Raw genomic sequence first — 27,156 nt, 5'->3', positions numbered from 1 at the left:
TGATATCATGTATTTTTCAACCCTCCTTTGTCAATATTTAAAATGACTTATATGCCAATTTGGGTTTTATTCAAACTTCTCTATTTAAACATGATTTTTACTTTAAAATATGATAAAGAACATTTTAATAAGTATTGATACAATGAGATTAGTGTATAAATGACTTGTAACTCTTATGCCAATACTGTGTCTTGAGTGTAATTTGTTAACTATTTGCTGATATTCAGTGTCATTAGCTTGTAGAAGTTTCAGTGGACAATTTTTGGTGACCTTGATTTTTTTTCTATATAGTAAGGAGTAAGGTAGGCATTACATGTACATTTACCAAACACTTTTCTTTAATGAACAAAAATATTTTACTTCCCAAAAGGAGTGAGTTATTTCAAACGATGACTTTAAAGTTAATTAGTGAGAATCAGTATACAACTTAAATGTCAAAATAAAAGAAAATTAATGCCTTTGAAAATTAAAAAAAATATTGTTTCAAATATTAGTAAGTTATTTCCCTAAAACATAATTTTGGGTTTAAAGGATAGATAACACATTTTAGAAAAAATAACTATTTAATTGTAAGTAACTATAAATGGCAGAAATTATTTAAAATAAATTTGAAATGTTTTTGAAGATGTAAGTATCCCAGGACTTTCCAGTTCTTTCATAAATAATTTTTTTTTCCTGCAAAATGGTACCTAGTAGTCTTAATATCATACAGTGTGAACCATGAGCTTGGACTACTATTTCTTTCTTTTTTCTTTTCTTTTCTTTTCTTTTTTTTTTTTTGTGATTTTCGAGACAGAGTTTCTCTGTGTAGTCCTGGCTGTCCTGGAACTCACTCTGTAGACCAGGCTAGCCTCGAACTCAGAAATCCACCTGCCTCTGCCTCCCAAGTGTGGGGATTAAAGGCGTGCGCCACCACCGCCCGACGTCATAAATAATTTTAAGTTGGCAATATCTTTTGAAAATCTAAGAAAAGCATTGCTGTATATATTGCTTTGTGAATAAGTGAAAATAAAATCCTCAAAAATTTTGATAGTTGATTTTTCAAGTGTCTTTTAGAGTATATAAATGAACAATGTAAAAAGTTCTTTCTACCAAAATCATTGTTGAACCAGAACAATAAACCAAATATAGATTGACAGATAACAGTGTGGCCTTGGGAAAATATTAAAGCTAATGATGGGAGGGGTATTTGTACAGAGTGTACTCAAAACTTTGGTATTCATTTTGAAAGTCACAGTTGCTGCTCTTATATTTAAGTAAAATTATGGTTATTTTTCCTCTAAATTTGAATAATTTTAATTTTTTTGCCTATTTTGCTTTTGATTTCTTGAAGGAACCATTTATGTTACTACTTTGTAATTTAATCCAAAACTTTATAGTTAAGTTACTAAAATTTTTAATTGCATGGTCTGATAGAATATCTATTTTACTACTGAACAAAAATTTAATATTACACATGCAATGTATACAAATCAGATTTTATTGAGATTTGAAAATATTTATGTAATTTTTATATAACCACATTTATTGCAGTTTTCAAGTTACATTATTGGGCAACATGAAATTAGTTATTTCTACATTACAGTTGCTTAAAACAATATTACGTAATACTTGAAACTCATTATGTGCAAAATTTAACTTCTTTTTGTGTTTGATTTTTATTGCACAATTGTAATCTTTCGTAATCTATGTCAAACTTAGAGAAAATAGAATAAAAAATAACTTGCAAAAAATCCACAACTGAATACATATTTTCTAACTTCAGATTTAAACCCCTGAAAACCTTGTAGTAATAGTTTAACTATAGTAGAATTTGGAATACAGAAAGAAATAGTAATGCTTCCTAGGTTCAATGATTACCAATATTTTTTACAAGTGGCTCGTGTATATGGTCTCTCTTCATTTCTAGAGCTGAATCATACAGAATCCAGTTCATTTCTAGGTCTGTTCATTGTTATCAATTTGAGGGCTCAGTTTACGGAAGTTATAAAATTGATTCTCAGGCTTAGGAAAGCAGATGATACTTCCTGCATCCTCCATCAGATGTTCTTGGAGTTGCTCGCTAGTGAAGTTTTCCTGTTGTTAAGTTTAAGCCAATATGTCAAAAGGAATAAATTCAGACTTATAGTAATTCCAAGTTAAGCCTCTAAAAGACATGCTTAGCTTTGAAGGACTTGCGATATTATATGTGTAATGCAATCTCTTTATTTGTTATGTAAGGTTATCCTTAAGACAAGTTTTTATTGTAATTTAATAATTTTAATTAAGTGAAATGATTCATTGATACTATAAATACCTGTTTATTAATTACTTTATTATTTGCTGTAAATGTTATCCACTTATAATCAATTAGGATGCAAATGGACATAGGAGTAAGACAGAGGAGTCTAATGCCTCTAGTCAGATGAGAATTTGAAGGACAGCTTATCAAGATGCTTATAAGTGTTCTGACGAAGCCTTGAATTCTGAAGAGACGGCTAAAGCTCCTATGAGGCACAGCTGAAAGCAAAATCATATTTCTTATCATCTTCTACTTTTTAGCCCTTCTCTGAGCTTGTATTTAACACTGAATCATATGTGTTGTTTATCCAGAGAGTTCTATTTCTACACACAGTTTTATAAAGATTGGCCTTAGGCCTTTTGTTTCAGCATAATCAAGTACTTACAGATAACTGAGCACCTTCCTGTAGAGGCATTTTAATCCAGCAACATGGCTGTTCTAGCAAGAGATCATATCCAAAGTCTTCCTAGTTTTATTTGATCTGGCTGGAGTGCAGACACATCTTTAATCCCAGGAGACAAGCAGCTCTTGGGTTCAAACAGTTCAAGACCACCCAGGGATAGAGCAAGTTTAGTGTAAAGAAATGCTTAGGCCCACCTATTGTAGTACCTGCGTTTAGTCCCAGCATTTGGAGGCATGTGGACCTCCAAGTTCTAGTCAGTCAGTCCCATGGAGTAAATGAGTTGAGAGGCCCTGTAGTGGAGAGCCTTAGAGAAATTTACCTAGAAGCCGAGAGAAGCCAGTTTGAATTAGTCAATTTAGAAAAGAGTTTAAGTCAGAAAAGCTTAGTTGAACCAGCCAGCCAGAATTCAGACAGAGCTTGAAAGGGTAAGTTTATTCAGCAATAGGCCTCTGAGATGACAATTACATCTGACAAATAAAATTACATTTACACCTTCCTGTTAATCTATGCTAAAATGTGTATGTTCTCTTTATAGACTCATGGCTTTGTAAATACTAATAGATAGAGTGGAGGGAAAATGTGTGAAAAGGACATAATACATTTTGAAAAAATCCTGTCCTCACATTCAACCTGTTATTCGTTAAGTTACCCCTAGTTATATTTTCACAGTAGGTCATCATGGGTAGGTGCTGACCGTTTTTCTTGGGTAAAGAAGAGTCTGTCTAAAAAGATGACAGTGTCTACAGAGTTCTGAGGCCTGCTTTCCTATGTTAAGAAGTGGAAGGACCTTTATATGTAGAATAGGAATTTTTAGCTCTCGGTAGATAGAGGAAAAGATAGAATCCATGTCCCAGTCTGATTCTGAAACATTTTCATATTCACTGTTCACATCTCAGCATTCATTACCTGTGGGCCATGCCTCTTCTAGGTGGAGTTTCTGAGGGAACACAGTTTGAAACGCATGTGGGAATAATTAGAGATTCCTCCAGGGAATTTGCTCTACTGTTTGGCCTATTTACCAGGGAGGCTGTTTATAGTTCATCCTACCTCAGGCTTTGCTCAATTCTGTCGGGTCCTACTAGGTTTCCCATGTAGTGGAAGGGCCCTGTGCTTCAAAGTTCATGATAGGAGTACTCTGCCAAACTGCCAGGAAATAATTAATAATAATAATAATAATAATAATAATAATAATAATAGAACCACTTCCATTGCTTCTTTTAAAGACATTGAAAAATATATAATCCACTCTCAAGTTCTGAAAAAGGAATCTATATGTATTTTATACACTGGATAAGAGATAGCAGCTGACAGATTTGTAGCTAGTGATATTTTAAAACATGCCACCCTATACTCTCTCTTCTTTTAGATTAGTACGAACAGTTCTCTGGTCCTAATTATTCATTGCCTTCTAAATTTCAGTACTTTAAGCAGAAAATGGTTTATTGCAAATAATATCTGCTCTATAGAGTTAATATCAGCAAAATTAATGTAAAGTTAGAAAATAAAATGGCTTAATGTAAAATATAAGCAGCTGTGCTACTGAGAAAATGTAATCTCAGATCCAAATTTTGGAATCCTTAACAGCTAGATTGACAGAAGGTAGTCAAAAAGACCATATGCTTCTTTAACGATAAGTATGGATGGCCAAGCTGCTAGCTAGAATGTGCTAACCTGAGCATTTATGCCCTCACATCAATAAAACACCTTCAGCTTTATACTATGAGGAAAAAAAGGCATGATCACACTATAAATCCTCCCTTCCTCATTATGTTAAATAACTAAATGATAATCAGTGAGCCCCAGCAAAAAAAAATGGATCTCTCTTATTTTTAAGGCAAACCCAGAAACTTTATTATGACATTATGTAATAATCATGAATCAATCATTAAACATATGAACCAGTGGGCAAGCTGACTTCTTCCACTCTATCAAATATCAGCACATGATTGACAGAATATTAAATAAATGCTTGCAGTAAGGTTTAATATTATAATCTAACTAACTATATTTTTTGGTACTCTTGTTTTCTAAGAAGTCTGACTCAACATCAGTGGGGCATGTGCACATTCTCACTTCTGTTTGAAGCAGACATAACTCAGACTACACCCACCTCTGGTTACTATTCTGCTGTACATGTCTTCTGATTGATTTCTTGGCAATGGAGAGCAGGTTCTATTTCTTGGACACTCCAGTAGATGCTGTTATAGCTTTTCGTCTCTTGTAGAAACTCTTTGCTGTCATGCATAGGAATATTTCAGTAAGGAAAAAAATCTGGAAATGACATACTCACAATTTATATTTATTGTAACATAGACTTGAACAAGGGGCAAATATGTACACATCTAGTTCAGAAGCAATGATATTCTAATTTTTAATGTCACTTGATACTCTACATGTAAAGGATTTTACTGAATAATTTATAGCATTTATTAAAATGTGTGTGTGAATCTGTGTGTGTGTGTGTGTGAAGACTTTCAAGGTTTAATTCTCTATTTCTGCCTTGTAGATGCCAATCAACATATCAGCCTTGGCAGCAGGTGTGCTTATGCACTGTGCTATCTTCCTGCTCCAAATAAATAATTTTAATGATTTTTATATGGATATTAAATAACTTTCCAAATGAAGTAACTCATTGAGTGCTTTTAGATCTAATTAATTTATATTTACCAAACTTCTGTAACACAAAGGATTTCCTGTCCCAGTGCTAAGATCATAGATCACACTTTCTTAAAGAGGTTCTCTTAAACTTTTCTAAGTAGTGTTAGGCAGATATTAAGTGTGTCAGAAACAAAGGTCACTGGGTTATCACTTTGCTGTGTAATCACCGTTGCAGTACCTTTTGGTCTCCCAGGCAACAACTTGGAAAACAACCAAAAATGGGTGAATATTATTTCTGCTACTTACATAGGAAATTTCTATTTTCACTTTAGATCTTATTTTGAAACATTAGAAAAGTCAAGATATAGAAAGACTTGAGTTTTTCTTTATTGCCTCTTAGAAGGAGGCAGCAGAAAGGTCAGGTTTTATTTTATCTCCCGTGTTTTGTTTGTGCTGGCTGCTGGAGCCCTCTGCTTTCATTTCTGCCTCACAGGTATGATTCTTCCTTTATAGCTGGCAGAACTCCAGCCTCCTCACCAGTTCTGTGAGTGCTTGAAAGATTGTTTCAAGAAAGGTCTCAGACTTTCCAATTGCGAGAAGGGAGTAGGGCTGGTAAAGGGAAGTCCCAGAGGTTACAGTTGCCGGGAAAGGGTCTGGACCGTTTGTGCTTCTCCACCTTTGAAAAAGGCTTAAGGTTGTATACAGAGTATTTTATAAATACTCCCTGTGTGCCTTATCTTTTCTCGGTTCTATTGACATCTGTGTTCCTCTTGGGCATGGACATTTTGGTGCAACACGAAACTGTTTTAAAGTACAAGCCACAGGTATACACCACACCATGAAAGGTAAAAGACCATCATAAAACTGGCACTGAAGCCCAACTTTCTCTTCAAGCATTGATAAAAAAGACACAAATTTATTAGTTTTGTTGCAGCAGGATCCAGTGGTTCTGTAAATTGCTTCCTTCCAATATTATGTAATAACCACATAAAATAAGATACCACAGATTATACTGCCTGCATGGAGTGCATAATAGCCACACCACTGTATTTAAGAGCCTTGACATGAATCTCTACATAGGAAAAATTAATGCTACTACTGTTGGATATGTAAAAGAATCTTTGAGAAAAACAAAAATCAAATCAATATACACATATGTGTGTGTATGTAATATATATTTGTATCTTCAAATTCTTTAACTGGTATTTTGTCAAAATCATTGCTAATGAAATTAGAAACCATATGTACTTTTAAAAGTTTTTTGAATGTTTTCCATACTACATGAGGAAACTTTCAGGCATGAACATAAAAGTTAGAAAAGAAGTGGAATTTTCTTTAATGCTATGATTACACTAACGAATATACTAGTATTAACTTTGTGATGATGTGTTTTTTCTCTGCATGTTTTTGTTTTGACAGGTAGCTTACAAATGATTTGAAGTGTTGATCCCTTCTGAGTCTCAAGAGATTCCTTTTCACACACTCATATATTGCTGTTTATGCATGAATAGGTATGTTACCACTACCATCAAGGGCTAGTAGACAAGGCTAATCAGTCCAGCCATGTGTGTTTGGCAGGAGAATTCCTGGCAGAGCATTCAGGGTTCTGTTTGGGTAGAGAAAGCAGATAGGGGGTGAAGGTATAAAAAAGCATGCCATGCTGAGGGAAGGAGTATTAAGAGAGGAATACGTTTATATGGCTTTCTTTAGATAAGATTATAGTATGTTAGTCACCCAGGGATGGAAATACAAAACAGAAAAAATTTAAAAATCTACACACTCTCTCTGATATTGCTTCTGCTTCTGGTGGGGATTAATGAACAAGATGAAGGAGTAAGACCTAGAAAACCAGCGTGGTAAAATACACAAAAAGATTTCTTTATTGTTAGTTGGCAAAATCATCTGTATCAGTACATGTAGCATGATTTCTTTGTACTTTGATCTTTTTGTGCTGATACTTAATCTTCTTTTTATGACCTCTTTCTAATAGTAGAACCAGGCCACGTAGAAAACATCGTGATTGAAGCTGGGAGTTGGTGAGAAACAAGTGTTCTTTCTACCTTGATTCTGCTGTGCAAGGAGGATGGGCTGCGATCGTAACTGTGGGCTCATTGCCGGAGCTGTCATTGGTGCTGTCCTGGCTGTGTTTGGTGGCATCCTCATGCCAGTCGGAGACATGCTTATTGAGAACACAATCAAAAGGGTAAAGGATGACTGAGAGAATCTGTTGTACCTTTTACTTATTCTATCGTGTCTATTGTTGTTATTGTGTTATTGATCTAGATGCTTGCTTGTTTTATGTTGCATGCTAATTTTATGCTCTGAATAAGATGGGTGATTGTGAATCATGGTAACCAAACAAGATAAAGTAAGCATGTGGGAAATATTACAATGTAATGCAAAATGAGCACACATACACTCTTATGAGTATAATGTAAAATGGACTGGAATACACTACTAATCTTAAATGTATCAAATTTTGGTTAAACTGCAGGTTTTATATATATGTATATATATATGTAGTTTAGTAGAAATAATTTTCTTTATTTTTGGAATAGACTGGCAGGCTTTTGAATAGAAATATTCCAATAAGTGTTTTGTAAGAGTATGTTTATAAAAGTAGTTGCATTTTAATTAACCATGAAAAATTCACCTATCTATGTGTGTTTCCACGTTAAAAATTGTTTAATATTTAATGAGGAGCTCTAGAAAACTGCTAATTTAAATAGGGGTAATAGTCATTACTAATAAATAGTCTCTGTTTCCTCACATTAACATTTGGCTTTGTCAAACTTCAGGGAAAATGTTCTTTAGGACACGTTTTAACATATATCAATAAATTGGATCTTTAAAATCAAATTGGAGCGATTTAAATATGTGGATATGTAAAAACTCATCTGCCTCTTTAGCTCACTGTAATTAGCTTCAAATTCAAAGAAATTTTAGTGAATTGAAGATACATTAAGGGAAGCCTACCTGCTGTGGTCCTGAAGGAAATTCAGCAGTTTGGAAATAGTGGTCACAAATAAAAGAAATCTATCCAGAACAAAGTGAAGGGTAGAGAAGGAGTTTCTGCCATGCCCAGAGGCATCCATGTTCATTTGAAAAGTTACCAACTAACAGTGCCCCAGTGCCATAGATGGGAACACTAACCTCACCTCCCACATTAGTTTTGATTCTAGCAACCTAGACAAACAGTAACCATACTGCAGAGACAAGAACCAGAGAAATGGATTCGTTGTATTTATTTGTACTAAAACTTCCGTTATTGCCAAGACCATACAATCTCTTATCTACCTGTTAATTTTTGGTACATTACCTTCTTCAAGATATAAGCAAGTGTTATTTGTATTCACAGGAGCATTGATTTAATAGAATTAATATAAAAAACCCTGGTATATAGTTATTCACAAATAGAAGTTACTGCTTTGTGATTTTACTTGTTTCATTATAAATGCTGATTTAAGATGAAATATTCTCCCTTATTGAATTATTTAACTGTCATCTCTCTGTGTATTAAGGTAAGAATTCCTACACACGCATACTATACTGTTCAGTAATTATACAATCATCACTTATATATCTCCAAATATTTGCATTTAATGAAAAACATGTTATATTGTGCAATAAATGTTTTGAAATATACATATATATAGTATACATGTATATGAATATAATATACACATATATATGTGATCTTTAACTCAATTTTCAGTAGTATTATCTTTCTTGGTAGTATTATTGATATAGAATTACAAAGAAGGGTAGGGGTGGATAAGGACAGGCTTGCTTGACCAGGGTTGAGGAGTAGGGGTGGGGAGAATAGAACTGCAACTGATCCAGGCCTTTTTATTTTGTTACTTGTGGTTTCCACCTAGATCATCATAGATTATTATCTCTGTTTACACATAGACTGGAACTATCTTTTGAACAAAAAAGTTACAATCATCTAGGATACAATATTATAAACTAGCAAGAACAATGGCTGAGTAGTAATAAGTTAATCTTTTCTTCATATTACAAAATTTTTTCATATAAACCTTCTTGAGTGGTATGTGAGTGCTAGCAGCATTCTGAATTAAATTTTTAATACTTTTATTATAATGAGAACTCATAAAAAGAGAGTTTTAAACAATCAATTGTATCAAAGTACAATTTTGTAGCATGAATATTTGGGAGCAAAATAATTAAAAATAGTTTAAGAAATATCTAAGAAAATGCGTGTCTTATAGAAAAAAATAGACAAACTTTGAGAGTATAGAATTAAATTATGTATAATATGAAAAATGTTATATAGGAAGAAAAAATGAGAGTATTCATGAATATTCAGGAAGACACTGAAATTTTCTTTGATTCTAAAGAAACATATTATTTGAAAAACCCATAAGACTAATGGCAGTAGAAAAGCTGTGGGCTGCAACTAAATGCAGTGAAGAGGGACAGGCTCGGGGGCTACGTGAAGGAAAGATTGAAAGATTGTGAAAGTCAGGCAGTAGAGGACTACAAGGAAGCAGTGTCTTCAGATACAACAGATGCACATACAAACTCACAGAGTCTGTGACAGCATGCAGAAGACGCGCACAAGTTGAAACTAGACAAAAAGCCAGCAAAGAGAAGGGAAGAGGCACAAATTCCCACCCCTAACCAAGAATCTATACAATTGACATCTACTCAAGGAAAAATCACTTTCCTTCAATGCAGCATCAATTTGAATGATTTAAACTACACACCAGGAAAGGTCCTATGCAGGACCAAGAAGTAGTTGGGTACACAAAATGGACTCCTTGTTTTATTATTTGTTTGCTTTGATTTGGTTTGTTTTGCTTTGTTTTGTTTATGTGGTTTGATTTTCATTTGAGAGAGAGAAAAAGAAAGAAAGAAAGAAAGAAATAAATAAAGAAAGAAAGAAAGAAAGAAAGAAAGAGAGAGAAAGAAAAGATAGAGAGAGAGAGAGAGAGAGAGAGAGAGAGAGAGAGAGAGAGAGAGAGAGAGAGAAACAAAGAAACAAAGAAACGAATTGGGTGGCTGGGTGGTCGATAGGAGGGTAGGATCTGAGAGGAGTTGGTGTTGGGGGAGAGGAACACGTGATCAAAGTATATTGTCCAGTATGAAAAGGTAGATAACTTAGCAGGGCTATTAGAATGAACAAGGGGTGGGTATAAAGCAAAGTATACTTGGATTTAAACATTAAGAAGAAGAATAACTAATTGGTGATGTAATAAGCATAGTTCCTATGTTGTTTTTAGTAATATGGAAGGAAACATGCATTTAGAGAGCAGTACCATCAACAGATTGGTGGTATAATTAAGATCTTCCCATGTAAAGATTCATTTAATTGTCATAAATTAAACATGTGAGATTATTTCACCAATTTTATAATCTCAAAATATTAAATCAACTATGTCTTAGTTAATAGGAAATATTAGAGATTAAAATGACAAAACCTTAAATAGTATGACCTTTAAATGGATGTAATTGGGAAATAAAGACACAAAAGCTACAGAAGAATAAGCATTGTTGCACAAATCTTTAGAGAGTGAGTTAAAAAATAGTTTTTATAGAATAGACATGTCTTTGTTTATAAGTCCATTATATAGCAAAAGGCCTGAAGTGGGGAAGCTTAAGAAAAAGTTATTGATGTATGGATGCATTTTAATTTTAGATAGAGGGATTAAATCAGGGAAGAGAGAAGTAAGTATGGACTTATCATAAGATGGCCAGGTGGCTTGTTGATGGAAATACATATTCGAAGAAGAGAAAGCACAGATATATAGCAAGTGGCTTGATGCAAGTTTCACTCTGTACTCAAGGAACAGAGTTCAGATAGATTTGATCATTGCTGGGAACTTAAAGATAAACCTATACAAGCATACTACCTTCTATGGATTGAGTGTCCAGGAAAAGAGCAGGGTTGTGTACTACAAGAATTTGTGCACAGTCAGAGACAAGGAGAAACAAGAAAGGGAAATAAGGGTTTGTTGTTGTTTGCTTTATTTTTTTGTTTTGTTTTTGTTTCTGATTTTTATGAAGAAGGAAAAAAGAGTACGTGAAAGGGGAAAAAAAGTACAATTTAGGAGGAAAGGGTATTAAGGGAAGATGAAGTGAAATGTTTCCTGGCTGATGATAAAAGAAACGATGGTTAGGGCTTGTAGAGCCAAGCCAGTTAGTGATAACTGGTCACACAGGTGGGAAGACCTGAGCTCTATCCCCAGAACTCATGTTAAGGGTTGCCATGGTAGCTCATAGTTGACAGACATCTCAGTAATGGAGAATCAGAGCAGATGAGTTCCCGGCCATTTCTGGCTAGCAGCCTAACCTGAGCTCTGGGTTAATGGGTTATTTTTCCTCAAAAAGAACTGTGAAGTTGACAGATCCTGAGGAATGATAATTGAGATATATCTCAGGACACCACGTGCAAGTGCACACCATTTTGGCTCACGATCAATGCTTTAGAAACAGAATTCAGCGCATGTAGGTTTCTTTTTTTTTTTTTCCCCCCCTCAGGTTATTATCCTGTAGTCTCAACCCAAATGACAATCTCCCATGTTAAGTTCTTATATAAATCCTGAAAGGATAATTTTTGAATCTCTGAAATGTTAAATCTTAATGCTCCAATACAATTCAATGCATTTTAATCAATATTTTAATTGATTGTAACTTAATTTAATGGCTTAAGACCTAATAATAAAGCCATTTGTTCTTTTTAACACAACTATAACCAATAATATAAATTCTCTTTCACTTTACAGATATAATCCACAAATGTAAGAACTTTTATTAGTTTATATTAATTGTTCATACCAATGAGGTTCCCTGTGATATTTTTCTACATTTGTAGAATATATTTCGATCATATTCACTCCTCATGATCCTCTTTGTCCTTTCTCAGTGATATCTTTTCTCTTCAAGCACTACTTCTACCTGATTTCTTTATTGGTGACAGAATGGATGAGTTTACTTAGTGTTGTTTACATGAGGACAGGTGAGATTCAATGACCCCTCACCCTATCCCTAGTGAGATCGTGCTGTATCCAACCTTTTGCTCATCATATTCAGGTACTAACAACTCTGATCAGTTTGTGAGCAAAACAGCCATATCATGTCCCCACATTCCTTCCTCAAGCTCTACATTTCCTCTAGGCCTTCTTTTTTTCATGCTCTTTGAGATTTAAAGAGAGTCATAGAGAGGCCTCATTCCAGGCAGAGCCATAAAGAAACATTCACTTATTCTCAGCGATTTCTCAGTTATCAGTTTCTACAGTAACCACCATTTAATGCAAAGGCAAGCTTCTCTGTAGCGCTTGTCTATAAGCATGGAAATAAAATATTAAGAAGGCAGTTGGAAGAGAGCAAGTCCATGTAGCAAAACAACTGCAGTTGTTAGGGTCTCCAACCTCCACAGCTATGGACATTTGACTAGATTTATTGTGCCAGGAGAGAATTCCCTTCTGTTGAATGGAGCCTCACCATCTAAGCTGAAAGAGGTTAGCTACTCCCACCAAAGTCATTGTCCTTTTGAGTATACTATTCTACTGAGAACAGTACTGGGTAGATTGGATGTATGGTGAGAAAGACAAAAGTCTACCTTTTAAGAAAGGGTTTAATGCAGATAAGATGTCAATATAAATCAATTAAGTAAGAGAAAAAGTCCCATATAATAGTATGAGTTACTGTTTATATAGTTAGTTAGTTAGTTAGTTAGTTAGTTAGACAGCTAATACTTGAACCAAGATTTTGAGGAATGTGTGAAGGAAATGAATTATAGTTTTCCCTCTAACATATAGCGTCTATTTCTAAAATACTGACAGTGAACATTTGTTGAATGTTTCCTGTAATCACACTATTCAGGTTTCATTTCTTAGTTATTATAATTCTTGAGGTAATGACAAACCCTATTAAAATGTCATCAACATATTTTACCTCTAAATGTGCTAATTTCATATTGCTCAATATATCTTATCTTTACATTATAAGGAAGATATAACTACATTAAATAATCCGTGCATATATACTGAATGTGAAATACATAACTCAGTTTTCACATACTCTTTGGTGAATGGGACTATTTTTGTAATTTTGTGCACCGCCTACTCCAATAAAAAAATTTTAAGGGAGCTTTAATTATCACACTAACACTGACCGTTATATGAAGGAGACATTCACATTTGGTTTTGCCATTATATTAAAAGAGTACTCACCCACACAACTGTCAAAGTTAGTGTGCACACCTCAGCATTTGAGTGACAGCTGGCCCATCCTAACAGTCTACTAGCTTCTCTGTTCAAAGAACAAAATGATAAGTATGGTCAAAAGTCATTTCTGATCTCATCAGAGTATATTGACTTATTTTCACTAAGGACTGAAATAATTCTGTATTTTGAGTAACACAAGATAAACAATAACTATTATGTTGGGCCTTAAAATTTTTATGACCTGTAGATCCATAGTCTTTTGACATTAAATCAATACAGATCTCAGCTTTAATATTCACAAACACCTTGATCTCAAGAAATCTGGGTAAATCAGTTTTGTAACTTTGCTCTAATACTGGGCTAGTGTGGAAATAAGCATTTTGGCTGCATATCTCTTTTTAAAGAATATTATCCTAGAAGAGCCATAGCTATCTGAACATCACATGATCAGCTCCAGCTCCTCTGTTCATGGCTTACAGTACTACAGCATTTTCAAACACAACCTAACCTGCTGCCTTGCTTTTTCTAATGGCTTCCATTATTGCCAGCATTAAGCAATATCATTTCCCGAAGCCAGGAAACTCAATTCACACCTACCAACTAAACAGCTGATCAGGATATGTATATGTTAGGGAAACCAGTAACAGCGTTAACCAAGAAAGGACTGCTATAAGGCTTAATAATGCAAATGTCCCTAAGACTATTTGTCCAGGCTGCACTTATTCCAACCATGTGCTTTCATGGAGACTCAACCTCAAAAAGCATGTCACTTCCCCCTCTCCTTTCCTGAACCTATCATTCAGTGAATCGATATTTCCAGGTGAAGAAAGTAGGTTTGGTTGTTCCTATGTTCATGGACTCCTTTAGGCTAATTCTCTATGAATATGTTTCTTCCTCTTCCCCTTGAACACTCTTGAACCTGGGCATTCTTCCCACATTACTTAATTGGAAGTAATAAACTCTTTGTTTGCACTAGTTACTATGACTACACAGACTTCCTGTTCTGAGAGTAAAAGCATTAGAAAAGAAGCTGGGAAGCATCTATGGTAACTCTTCCCTTGCAGACAACGAAAGGGACCCTAAGGGGTTTAGTGGCTTTCCACTTGGTCCCAAAGCTCCTAAACAGGAGAGAGTTTCTAATAAAAGGTGTTTCAGTCCTGATGCTGTATATTTAATTGCTTCATATTTTCAGCACCACTGGTATACATGGTTTCTAATGTGTATCATGCACATATACAGATATCAACACACACAGAAACACACACACACACACACACACACACATCACTCCTTCTTAATTTTGCTCTTTGAAAACTACTGATACAATGAGTAATTAAAGACTTATATTGTTTATAAAAACACAATCCGGAAATCCTCAAATATATGATTCACAGAGGTCATATTGAACAAGATTCCAAAGAGGAAATATCCTTATTTATATAATTCATCTTCAAGGATTTATGATCCTCATTTAATAAAGATTAGTTACAATCCCTTGAGTTGCCCAACTTTGGAAGAAAGGAGTTCTGTTGTTGTTGTCATTTTTAAAACCTCCAAATATTACTCAAGCTGTCTCTCAACTTCTCTCCTTTCCTTCATCAACCCATATTTTTTTCAGAGTTAGAAGATTACCCCTGGCAAAAAAATCTTTTGTTTGACAACATTTCAAATTAGCTTAACTTACTGTTCTGTTGACTAAGAGAATGTTGCCATGGGTTCACTTGAAAGGTTGCTTTAAAAGCAACAAAGATGGCTTCACCATTTACACACTGGTTCTCTTCCTAAACGTTAACCAAGAGAGTGTCCTTCACGTGGACAGCATTCCTGCTTCAAGTGTGTGACAAAGTTACTCATGTTCTCACAAGGTGTTCCTTATATTCTGACTAAACATAATAAGGTCCTAGCAGTTTCCATGTTCGTTATAAAAAAACACAAACCAAACTTGTTTTCTTTTTCATAGGAAGTTGTCCTTGAAGAAGGAACCACTGCCTTCAAAAACTGGGTTAAGACAGGCACCACTGTGTACAGACAGTTTTGGATCTTTGATGTGCAAAACCCAGATGAGGTGGCAAAAAACAGCAGCAACATCAAGGTTAAACAGAGAGGTCCTTACACATATAGGTGAGTGAGCTCCTGAGAAGGAGTAGTGTTCTCACTTGGTTTCTGAAAACTCTTCCTCCTAAGGAATTCCGTTGTATTGCAGTATACTTATCTTCTTGCCAACAAAATCTACATAAAATGTTTTCCCTATAAGTAAAGGATCTTAGTCTATAGATTTAGGTTTTATCTTTATATGCTACACTAATATTACCAAATATTATATGAAAAAGAAATATAGACTTTATTACCATTTGAAAGCTATTAAATAGCTCCCCTACTCAAAAACTTAAGGATGTTTTGTTTTGACACTTTTGTCATGTTCCAAACTGTGTAGTTGGTATGCTGAGAGTTTTATGAATATGTGATGAACATCTTAAAATGAAACACATATCTTACCTCTGTGATTATACTGGTGTGGCTTCTAAGGCAGAAACAGTAGCAACACCCATCAAACACTACAGCAAGTGGATGAATGAGCCACTAGCTGTGCATTTCAAACTCCTTTGTGTGATTCAGATCCGCACTCAGGCTTGAGAACCACAGAGGTAAAACGATTTTGCACAGTTGCAGTTCCTGCTACATGCTGAGGTCAGCTATGCATTGAGATTTAAACAGCAATTTAATCTTACAATATTTCTCTCTGCTATACTTTTATAAGTATTCCAATAGTTTATTTAATAAAGTTATGCATAGAATCTTTTTTTCTTTTTTTATTGGATATATTTACATTTCAGATTTTATCCCCTTACCCCCTTACCCCCTTACCCACACCACCCAGGAACCCCTTATTCCGTCCCCCCCTCCTGCTTCTATGAGGGTGTGCCCCCACCTACCCCCCACTGCCACCTCACCACCCTCGAACCCCCCCCCACTCAGTGCTTAGCCTTCATGTGACCAAAGATTGCCTCTCCCACCTATGACCGACAAGGCCATCCTCTCCTACATATATGCTGGAGTCATGGTCCCTCCCTATGTGCTCCCAGGCTGGTGGTTTAGACCCTGGGGAGCTCTGGTTGGTTGGTATTGTTGCTCTCCTCATGGGACCACCAACCCTTTCAGCTTCTTCAGTCTTCTAACTTCTCCATTGGGAACCCCTTGATCAGATAAATGGCTAGCTGTGAGCATCTACGTTTGGATATGTCCGACTGTGATAGACCTCTGAGGAGATAGCTATATCAGGCTCCTGTCAGCATATGCATAGAATCTTAAATAAATACATCTAGGGGAAATAAGCAGTCAAAACTTTTTATTGGAAGAAAAGGAAAGAAAGAAAGAGAGAGAGAGAGAGAGAGAGAGAGAGAGAGAGAGAGAGAGAGAGAGAGAAGTAGTTGTAGAAGAAGAAGAAAAACAATACCATCAAATGTCCACATTCACACAGAGATAGGGACTAGTAATCGTACTTCTGCATACATTTTTCTATGTAAATTACAGAATTACAGACTCTTCTTTTCCACTCTTAGAGTAGTCAAAGGCACTTGAAACAAACTAAGTATTTACCTAAACAAACTAAGTATCTACCTAAGTATTAGGGGTAGCTTTATTTTCCTGTGAGAACACAGTTAAGTCTTTAAGTATGTAGAAAATTCCTCTCAAAACAAAACACAACTACTTATGCAACATGAGTTCATATCACAAATTATTATATTTCTTATTAACTTTATAATCCACAGTTGCAGTATGTTTTAACGTTATAGGATTGTACATTTTTTTAGCCTCTCCAAAGCATGTTTCTGAGTTAAATTTGACACTCCAAATTATGGAGAAATAGCAATTGTTGTAAGTGTTATGCCTGCTATACCAACATATGATTTGTGGACTATCATGTTTTGATAGTCTTCTATTTACTGAAATATTTGTAACAATGTATAATTTTGCCAAAGAAGACTCTGTTTTTTTTAACTGCAAGAAAATATTTTTTGTGATATTATAATACTTATTAGCAAAATAGTGTGTAAATATCATAGTCTAAGAAATATGAAGAAATGTATTAGCATAGTTTATACCTATGAAATCTGTAATCCATTATAAGACCTAAGAAATAAAATTTAAAGTGTATGCATGAGAAATATAACATGAATAAAATAGCCAATATTGAAGAGAAGAGAATAGTTATTACAATTTAAGAATCTCCCCTCCCCCTTATTTAAGGATAGTGATTCTTTGGTTTATGTTTTAGTTTTTAATTTTGTTTGTTTAGGGATAATGGTTTTTGCCTTTAAGGAATTTATGAAGCTACAACAAAGTATAAACATAGCAATTAAGCCTAGTTATATTCTCTTATAAAGCATATACATATAAATATAATTTTCATATATATATATTCCATGTTGTGTGTATATATATATATATACAATATATATAAGTTATGTATATATGTATAACATATATACATATATACATGTTCTAAGTATGCATAAATGTATATAATCTATAAATATATATTTATATATATATAGACTATAGGAGTTATTCCTACAACCTATAGACTATTTCAGTATAGAACTAATATGAATTAGATATAGTTGGTTTGCTCAAGGCAAAAGAGAAAACTGGGAAGGAGTAGATTTATAGGTACAATTTTCACACAGGAAGCTCTCCTTTGTATGGCAATCTCAAACTGTCTTTAATGAAGTGTGCTTCTTGTTTCATGAGATCATCAAACTGGAATTTCTTCAGCTTGCCTAGGTACCTCCAACAAAGTAACAAAAATGAGATTTAAGAAATCTTAAAAAAAAAGTTTACTCTATTGAGTGTCTTCTATGTGTTAGGTGAGAGCATGACATGCCATTGATGACACTCTGAATCCATTTTAAATTGAGCCTGTAGAAAAATATGCCCCCTAAAACAGAACCACGAGTTGATTGGCCAATGACTGTTAAAATGATATTGATGAAGCAGTAATCGACAGTATAAGACATGATTGAACAAAAAATTGCGTTGTTTAGTATCATAATTATATTCCAATCTATAATAATTCTGATTACTGTAGTTCCTTCTATTTATTTTACATTTTAAAATTCATGTTTTCTTTGGCAAGAATAGTAATGAAGGCATCATGTAACCATGGGCGAAAAGCTACTTCCCTCGATCTTGTTAACCAATACATCTGAAGACATCATTTTTTTCTTTTTTTAAAAAAACCTCTTTCAAAAGAACTTTCCTAAGATGGAGCAAGTTTTACTGATTTTGTTTTCTCTTACTGAGTGCCATCTACTGGTTTGATATTGTAAGTGCCATTTAGGGAACAGTGAATGTGAACTATTAAGCTTTTATTTTAACTAGTCATCCCTGCATTAAAGTATCTGAAATTGCTGTAGCGTTACTTGAATTAGTATTAATAGTTACCTTAATTTTAAAATATCTTATGAAAAAGGCACTACTAGGAATTTAGGGCCTTGGGTTATTCTGGATTTGTTAGGTTTTGACCCCTCTCACTTTGTTGACTTATGTTTGTTACAGAGTTCGTTATCTAGCCAAGGAAAATATAACTCAGGACCCTGAGGACTCCACTGTCTCCTTTGTACAGCCCAATGGCGCCATCTTTGAGCCTTCACTGTCTGTTGGAACAGAGGATGACAACTTCACAGTCCTCAATCTGGCCGTGGCAGTGAGTGGACAGCAGCTGCTATGTGGACCATTTCAGAGCCTGTCACAGTTAATCTCATAAGCACCCTCATCATTTGGCTTTAGTTCTTTAACCACTTCATAAAAACCATGTTTAATGCTATTTTGTCATCTGGAGAGATGACCTGATCAGCATAAATCAATTAGCTTGATTGATTAATTATACTCATTTAAAACCAGCTCATTTTTTCAATATACTCACCTTATATTTAACATAGAAAAATCACCAAATGAAATTCTTAAAGGAAAGGTATAATTATGATAAAAAGAGGATTTATTATAGGAATGAGAACTGGACAGTATGTTACTATTCCACTAGTCTCCCAGATACCTGTGTGACATAGCTGAAGGACATGGGTTATCTGTCCAGAGACCAGCACAAGCACCTGAATTAGGATAGAGCTTTCCTAATTCATGGGACCTTGAATGAATTACTGTGACTGTTTTTCTTTTTTTTCTCCCCACTTTTTTTATTGGATATTTTATCTACATTTCAGATGCCATCCCCTTTCCCCATTTCCCCTCCCTAGAAAACCCCCATCCCATGCCCCCTTTTCCTTTTTGCTTTTATACAATTTTTTAAAAATGTTAATCAAAGGCTTTATAAGTTTGCTCTTAAAAAAAGTAATCCTGTAAGAGATTAGAAAAAAATGGCAAAAATTGCAATTTTAGACTAGGCAAGATTTAGCAGATTTTGAAGGTTTATTTTGATTTTAATTGAACTCGATTATTACATTTAATCCATTTATTTAAGAAATATAATGTACTGATTTCTCAGATAGTGATTTTTTTTTGTTGTAGGCTGCACCACATATCTACCAAAATTCATTTGTTCAAGCTGTACTCAACTCCCTTATCAAAAAGTCCAAGTCTTCTATGTTCCAAACAAGATCTTTGAAAGAACTCTTGTGGGGTTACAAAGATCCATTTCTGAGTTTGGTTCCATATCCTATAAATTCCATAGTTGGCGTGTTTTATCCTGTAAGTACCAAATATAAATGTTTGCTATATTTTTTAAGTATATAAATAAAATATTAATGGGAAACATTTATAGTTTTGACTATTTTCTTACTTGTTAATCTGAGAACATATAATTCATAAGTCTAAATCTTACATGCAATCAGTTTTCATAGTGAAAAATTACTTAATATGTTTGATTAAATTAATTTTAATTTAAAAATTAATTGAATTTTATTCTTATACACAATTGAAAATTCCTTTGTAAATATGTAAATATTTGCAAATTGTATTTACTTTTAAATTTTCTAAGGAATCAAGGTTAATATGTCTTTGTATTAAAAATTAAACATGTTGATCATATCTTTCCTTATTTTTTAGAGATGTAATTTTATTAAAGTTTCAATTAGAAAGTTACTGTGAATTTTCACTTGAGATGTTCAGCAAGCTTCGCTTAGTGAGGGTTGCCAGTCAGCTTCACAGAATGGCAGTTTTGTGATTAACAGAATGGAGACTTCTTGCTAGACGTAGCTTTGGACTCCCAATGGGGCAAGAATGAGATGGCTTACCCAAGTCTCTGTTTTGATCATTGTATAGTCGGACACTGGGTAGCAATACTACTTATGGTTTCCAGTTCCTTGTTGTTAATGTTTCAGATTATTCAGTTGTATGTTAGTTAAATATAAACAGAAAAGCCTGAAGGAATTAGAGTCAATTTGATTTGAACCAAATCAGTATAGCTCCATTTTTTGGCTAAGAGATTTTTTAATTTTGTTTGTATAATCTTGTTCATTTTAGTAACCACTACTAATGATTTGAGAATTTGGAATATATTTAGAAATCTGTAGACATTAATCTTGTAAGTTTAGCTCAGTGTGTCCTTACCTGAGCATAATAGGAAGAGCAAGCAACATTATGTCTGGTTAATTCATAACAAACCTGGAAAGACACTCATAGCCTCTGTTAGCTATTTTCTTATATTTTGTAACCATATGACATTTATTTGTAGGCACTTTTTATATTCTAACATTAAAATACTTAATAAAAGCTCAAATGTAAAACTCATATTGTGTTATATATCACAAATGATAAAAACCCCTTTCTGAAAAATCTGAAAGTAAGTTTGTCATATGTGTTATGACATAGTAAATAAAACTTGATCCATGAGTAATTTTTTATTTATATTTTTTCAGTACAATAACACTGTAGATGGAGTTTATAAAGTTTTCAATGGAAAGGATAACATAAGCAAAGTTGCCATCATTGATTCCTATAAAGGGAAAAGGTAAGTAACTCTGTGTGTGTGTGTGTGTGTGTGTGTGTGTGTGTGTGTGTGTGTGTCTGTGTGTGTGTGTTTGTGTGTGGGGGGGGGGTGAGAAAGACACAGAGACAGAGACAGACTGACAGACAGACCAGGGTATTATAATGTGCTATTAGTATTACTTTACTATAACTGTTAAGGCACAAGTACTAGCCTATAAAACAGACATGGCTAAAGAGCAACTTGGCCACTATCCTTTTTCCAGACATTAAACTCTTCATGCCACCATCGTGTTCCTAATGAACCTGACTGACAGTCAGCAGTGTGAGTGTATGAAAACTTTGTCTTTATTCATAGCTTCTCTTAGTCAGAGAAATGCAGCATCAATTTTTTCTCTGTAGCATATTTAATGTTGTAGCACATTCATACAATTAAGTGATAACAAGTTTAAAAAATTACTATAATCTATGAGGTAAGCAAATATATCTTATGCTTTTTGAAATGACCATATGAAAAATTATATTTTACAATGATCTTTTCCAAATGAGTCAAAACAGGTAAATATTTAAAGTAAATTCATGCACCTTTATAATTTTATTGCCATGTCAATGGTTATTTTACTGATAAAAAATGAAACTAATATTTCAAAGAAAATTAACATAATATACAATATATCACCTTTGAAAAGGTGAAAGAACACACTAGGTTCATTAACCTATACTTTTCTGTGTCTCAGTTCCTGACAATTCATCTGAAAGAAGCCTAATTTTTGATATCACTTAAATAGAAACAAAACTAATAAGAAAGAGGAAAAAAAGACACCTTGAAGTTGTTGAATTACACTGAAGTTGTTGATATAACTGTGTGTATTCTGGCTGAGTTTAACTAGCACTACTTCTTTAAAAACATAACCAACAGTGTATTTTGATATCTTAGTAAACTTTTTAAGGAGGAGACAGCACTAGTTTTTTTCTCACTCAAATGACTAAAATAAAATTCATGAGGATTTAATGCTAATTGTTTTAATCTGTTCCATATATAAGTGAACATAATTTAGATAATAAAAGATAAATAAGTTTAGTCCCATTCTAATACTGCTCTCTGATAAGGCAAAATGGGAAAAATGTAAAACCTGTTAAAAGTACCATGAGGATAAAGTCAACATTAAGTATTTATGTATTTTGAATTCAATGAATCCAAACCCTTGCTTCTCTGCTTTTTTCTCCTTTTTTCTTTCCACTTCTGTATGATGAGGAGCACATGTCAGAAAGGTCTTTAGTATCTTCCTTCTATCAGAATAAACACTGAACAAATTATCACATAATTCATTTCTCTCAAGGAAACCAATTCCTGCTTGGAGATCTACATCTTTCTTATTTTCTTTCAGAACCATGTCTATCCGAGTGGTTTCTAATGAGTTTGGCATTTAGCTGCTATGTCTATGGTCTATCCTCCTAAGTTGCCCAATACTTCCTTCACTGCAATAAGATTCAGGAGTCAAACAATCAATGGATTGAGTAAGGTGGAGTGTTTATTAAATCTTTGCTGTCAACACCTCTATTCTTTAGTATGTTGAGGAAAGTAGTGTTTCTAAATTGAAAGAGTAATGTGAATATGTTGTTCTTGAAATGAGTGTATTTGTTCACCTTCTTTCTTTTATTCCTAAGGAATTTGTCCTATTGGCCAAGTTATTGCGACATGATTAATGGCACAGGTAAGAATCTTTGTTTGTAATAACCACAATGAGAAAAATGTCACCTTTCCCCACAAGTCTACCCGTCTCCCTGCCAAAGAAATCCTGGTTGAGGGGCTATGATTACCATTCAGCATAAGTTAGAGTCTATTTTTGGGTAGAGTAGGAATGAGATATATCCTGAATGCACTAAAATTTTTTTAGAGTAATGGAAAATACGCCTTGTTTCATTACAAGAAAAGTTCTTCTTTGTCAAGTATCTCACTTAGGGATTTGTCATCTAACAAGTAGGTAAAAACAAGTGTAGAGGTATAGTTGCTAGTCAGTTATTCCTCAGTAGTAGACTGACAATGTAGATGTGAAGAAATACAATTTCACAAAGGAAAACCTATCCCCACCACCTGTGAGATGCAGAGCTTACTTAGGTAGAGGCAGTAAGTTTGGAGAGCTGAAGCAACCTATTTTGGACAAGTTGTTCAGCATGAGGGAGAAAAGGGAAAATAAAACAAGGTTAGATATCTACTATCAGGAAGAATATATGCAAAAACATGTTCTGTACATTAGATTTGGATTGCAAAGAAACAAAATCTTTGCTTTAGGAAGTAGTTAGTGTGGGGTTATTATTGTCCTTAAAGAAAAGGAAAGTACACACTGTCCTTCCATGTAAGAACTTTGGTTGTAAAATACTATGGTAATCAAATACCATGAAGTTATCTAAATCAAAGATAAGCCTTTAATTAGTCAGAAGCACATACATAATATTTACCAAGTAGCTGAGGGGATACTGAGTAGGAAAGTGATATAATGATGATAAAAGTTTAAGTAACAAAGGAAGCCTGAGGCTACCTTTCCAAGGCACAATTGAGAATTGCAGGTTTATTTACTTTTGTTCTGTCTCACAGAGTAGAATAGCATGAGTGATGACAGTAATGTTTCCCAAGGACACTTTCCCAAATAAGTTGTCAAGTATGTCAATACTTTAATAGTTATATAAATCTAATACTCCTGTACTAAGCTGTTCCTAAACAGGAATTGGTGCCTTGTGTTTAAGAGAAAAAATAAACACCAAGGACTCTGTTGTTGATCTAAGGGATTGGCTGAACTAAAGAGAGCAGAGCTTTGGGAATTTATTAGTGATAATCATAGGAACACTAAGTAATGAAATATAGAGGTAAACTCCAGAGGTAAAAGCAGTAGAAAGAGAGAGGAGTAATTGAGAGATGATCCCTGTGAGAGAGACTCTTGATATGGGGCTATGAGGGAACAAATGCCATTGAAACAAACATGCCAACATATGCCCTTTATAATCTAAAATTGTATCTTTTGTGGTTTGAAACACATCCACTAAAAGGAATGACACACATTTAGAATGTTTCTTTTCAGAAAAGCAACTCTTGGGTGATGGGGAGATAATTTAGTTGGAAGATAGTGTCATAACAAGTATAAGAACCCGAGTTAGGTTCTTAGGAGCCATAGGCAAAAACATTAAATATGGTTAAGTATAGTTGTAATTCTACAGTTGGATAGGCTGAGATGTGTAGATACCTGGAGTTCATTCATTGGCTTGCCTAGACTTATCAGTAAGCTTCCGATCCAAGTGGGAGGACTCAGATCAAAAATAAGGATGGGCAATAGCTGTAGAGCTATGTACAAAGTTTCTATCTGGTCTCCACACATACATGAGCATGTAAACAAAGGAAAGTATGACACCACTAATAACCATCTTACATTTTTTTTACTATGGAATTTGTTGGATTTAATTATCTTCAGTGATGTTTTAGAAAAAATAATTTAAGTGTTTGTAATGTATAATCCTTTAGTTGATTAACCACTGGATGTTCAGGTGTAGATAATGCCTACTGGTATGGAGAATTTAAATAAAAATTTACTATCTAATCCTCTAACTGAAAGAATCAAGCTTTGGTCACAAGAGCATTATAATTTTCTTGATCTTTTTTTAATTTAACAGGAACTTGTATAATTTTATTATAATTACTGATATATGAAAACTAAGAAAAAGCATACAAGTTAGAAGTAGATTGTTATTGACTCTGATAAAGTAAATATGTAGAAAACCATAATGAATAAACAAATATATACCAGAGAGAATAAATGAATATAGCAAACTGTAGTCTGTTATTTTGTCATACTAGCAATCGTAATTATATTTTTGAAAAGAAATTATTACTTCAATTCACATCTAAACATATGATATTCTTGAAGATCATGTAAGAAGGGTATGATTTTGTTCTGAAAGCTGTTAAACATTGAGAGAAATTAAACAATATAAATAAATTGAGATAGAGAAAGTTTAGGGGATGAAAACCTGATGAACATACCAATTCTCTCAAAATATGTATGTAGAGTTAATGCAATGTCAGTTATAATTAAACACAGAATAATATAGAATTTAATGAACAAATCAAAATTTTTCTTGAAAATGTGTTATGTTAAGCAAAGAAATTGTTACCAATTTTAGCCATTCTGTAATGATAGATGTTAATGAAAAAATGTCAAAAACATTTCCCACTTTTTCATAGAATACACATTTGTTTTGGGGATTATTTATTGACAGGATTTTGGGTTAGGACTCAGTGAGTAAGGATATTCACTGACAATGAGAATTCTATTCCTAAAAACCACAGGTGAGAGGAGAGAACTTATCATTGTATTCTCAAGCTATTCTCTGACCTCTACCCAAGCACATACCCCACAGCAAGTAACTGAATACGTGTAAAAAAAGGACTTTATTATATCTATATTGAACTTACTTAAATATTAAAAACAAACAAACAGCAAATTTTATACATGTGTTATTTTTGGACTCCAGACTATTGATCTATACCATTGCCCAGATAATGCACTTCTCGTTTTCCTTTAGAATTTTCTTGATTTCTTTATTCATAGAAGCATAAGTAAAGACTAACAAGTCATAAAGTTAAAAATAATAAAACTTGATGAGAAAAACATGAACACGTACTTCAAGGATATGTCAGACTATTTTAACCAAATACAGCTAACTACTTCTTCAGTGTCTGCCATGGAAGACAATTACATTGAAATTTAAATAAGCAATAAAATATCATCTTAAGTATAAAAATATTTTAAAGCATTTATGAGAAATTTTAGTGAGAAAAAATTAAAAATTATTAAATCAGATGAATATATCACTACTAAAAGAACAGTGCTGATATATTAGGGATTTTAAAGACATTTACAACAAAAAAAAGTGCCAACCCGGTGATAGAGTGGGCTATTTCAAAAACACATTTACAACACTAACAGCGGCTTTACTAGAATTTCTTTTATTTCATAGCAGTAGATATACAGTGTATATATCTGTCAGTAATGTATATAGCCTCCAGTCATGTGTACTTTCCAGGAACTTGAAATATGGCTGCAGTTCCAGTTTTATCATATTGCTGTGGTATAACACTCTGATTGAGAACTATACAAGGAACGAAAGATTTACCTTATTTTTCTAGTTCATTACTGAGGGAAGTCAGGCCAGGAGCTAAAGGAACATTTTATTTTTGCAAAAATTATGTATGGATGCTGTTTGTTGGCTTGCTCACAAGTTCATTTTCAGGTTCTTGCTTAGCTAACTTCCTCATATAGCCCAGGACCATCATACTCACAGTGCTCTGGGCCCTCCTCCATTGATTAATAATCAAGACACTCACTATCTTAGACAGTGTTCTATTGTTGTGAAGAGACAGCATGGCCACAACAACTCTTATAAAAGAGAGTATTTAATTGGAATTCGCTTACATTATCTGATTTAGTTCATTATCATCATGGCATGATAGCATGTAAGCAGACAAGGTTTTAGAGAGCAGCTAAGGGTTCTATATCTGGAAGGACAGTAAGCCAGAAGTGTGAGACAATGGACCTGCCTTGGGGTTTTGAAACCTGAAAGCATATCCCCTGTGACACACTTCCTCCAAAAAGGCCATACCTTCTAATTCTTTCTAAGCAGTGCCACTCATTGATGACTATGCATTCACCTATAAGCCTATGGGAGCATTCTTATTCAATTCACCATAG

At 33.9% G+C, this 27,156-nt stretch overlaps 1 protein-coding gene across 6 annotated transcripts in view; it reads left to right on the top strand.

The window, feature by feature from the left end:
• The window catches only part of Cd36 (CD36 molecule (CD36 blood group)), an 86,789-nt gene that overhangs the window by 48,530 nt on the left and 11,103 nt on the right, over positions 1 to 27,156 (top strand). For 3 of the 6 annotated variants that reach the window (XM_076913141.1, XM_076913140.1, XM_076913139.1), the window contains exons 2-8: positions 6,702 to 6,793; positions 7,276 to 7,485; positions 15,435 to 15,595; positions 19,034 to 19,181; positions 20,000 to 20,179; positions 21,349 to 21,440; positions 23,084 to 23,130. In XM_076913141.1, the coding sequence (XP_076769256.1) occupies positions 7,366 to 7,485; positions 15,435 to 15,595; positions 19,034 to 19,181; positions 20,000 to 20,179; positions 21,349 to 21,440; positions 23,084 to 23,130 (748 nt within the window). In that variant the 5' untranslated portion in view covers positions 6,702 to 6,793; positions 7,276 to 7,365. Of the gene's footprint in view, positions 1 to 6,701; positions 6,794 to 7,272; positions 7,486 to 15,434; positions 15,596 to 19,033; positions 19,182 to 19,999; positions 20,180 to 21,348; positions 21,441 to 23,083; positions 23,131 to 27,156 lie in introns of all 6 variants that reach the window. The other 3 variants (XM_034518731.2, XM_076913138.1, XM_034518730.2) reach the window with 1 other exon arrangement.

The sequence above is a fragment of the Arvicanthis niloticus genome, chromosome 15 (assembly GCF_011762505.2).
Source record: "Arvicanthis niloticus isolate mArvNil1 chromosome 15, mArvNil1.pat.X, whole genome shotgun sequence".
NCBI lineage: Eukaryota > Metazoa > Chordata > Mammalia > Rodentia > Muridae > Arvicanthis > Arvicanthis niloticus.
Note: the sequence above shows the minus strand (reverse complement) of the source record. Positions and strands in the feature narration are given on the sequence as shown.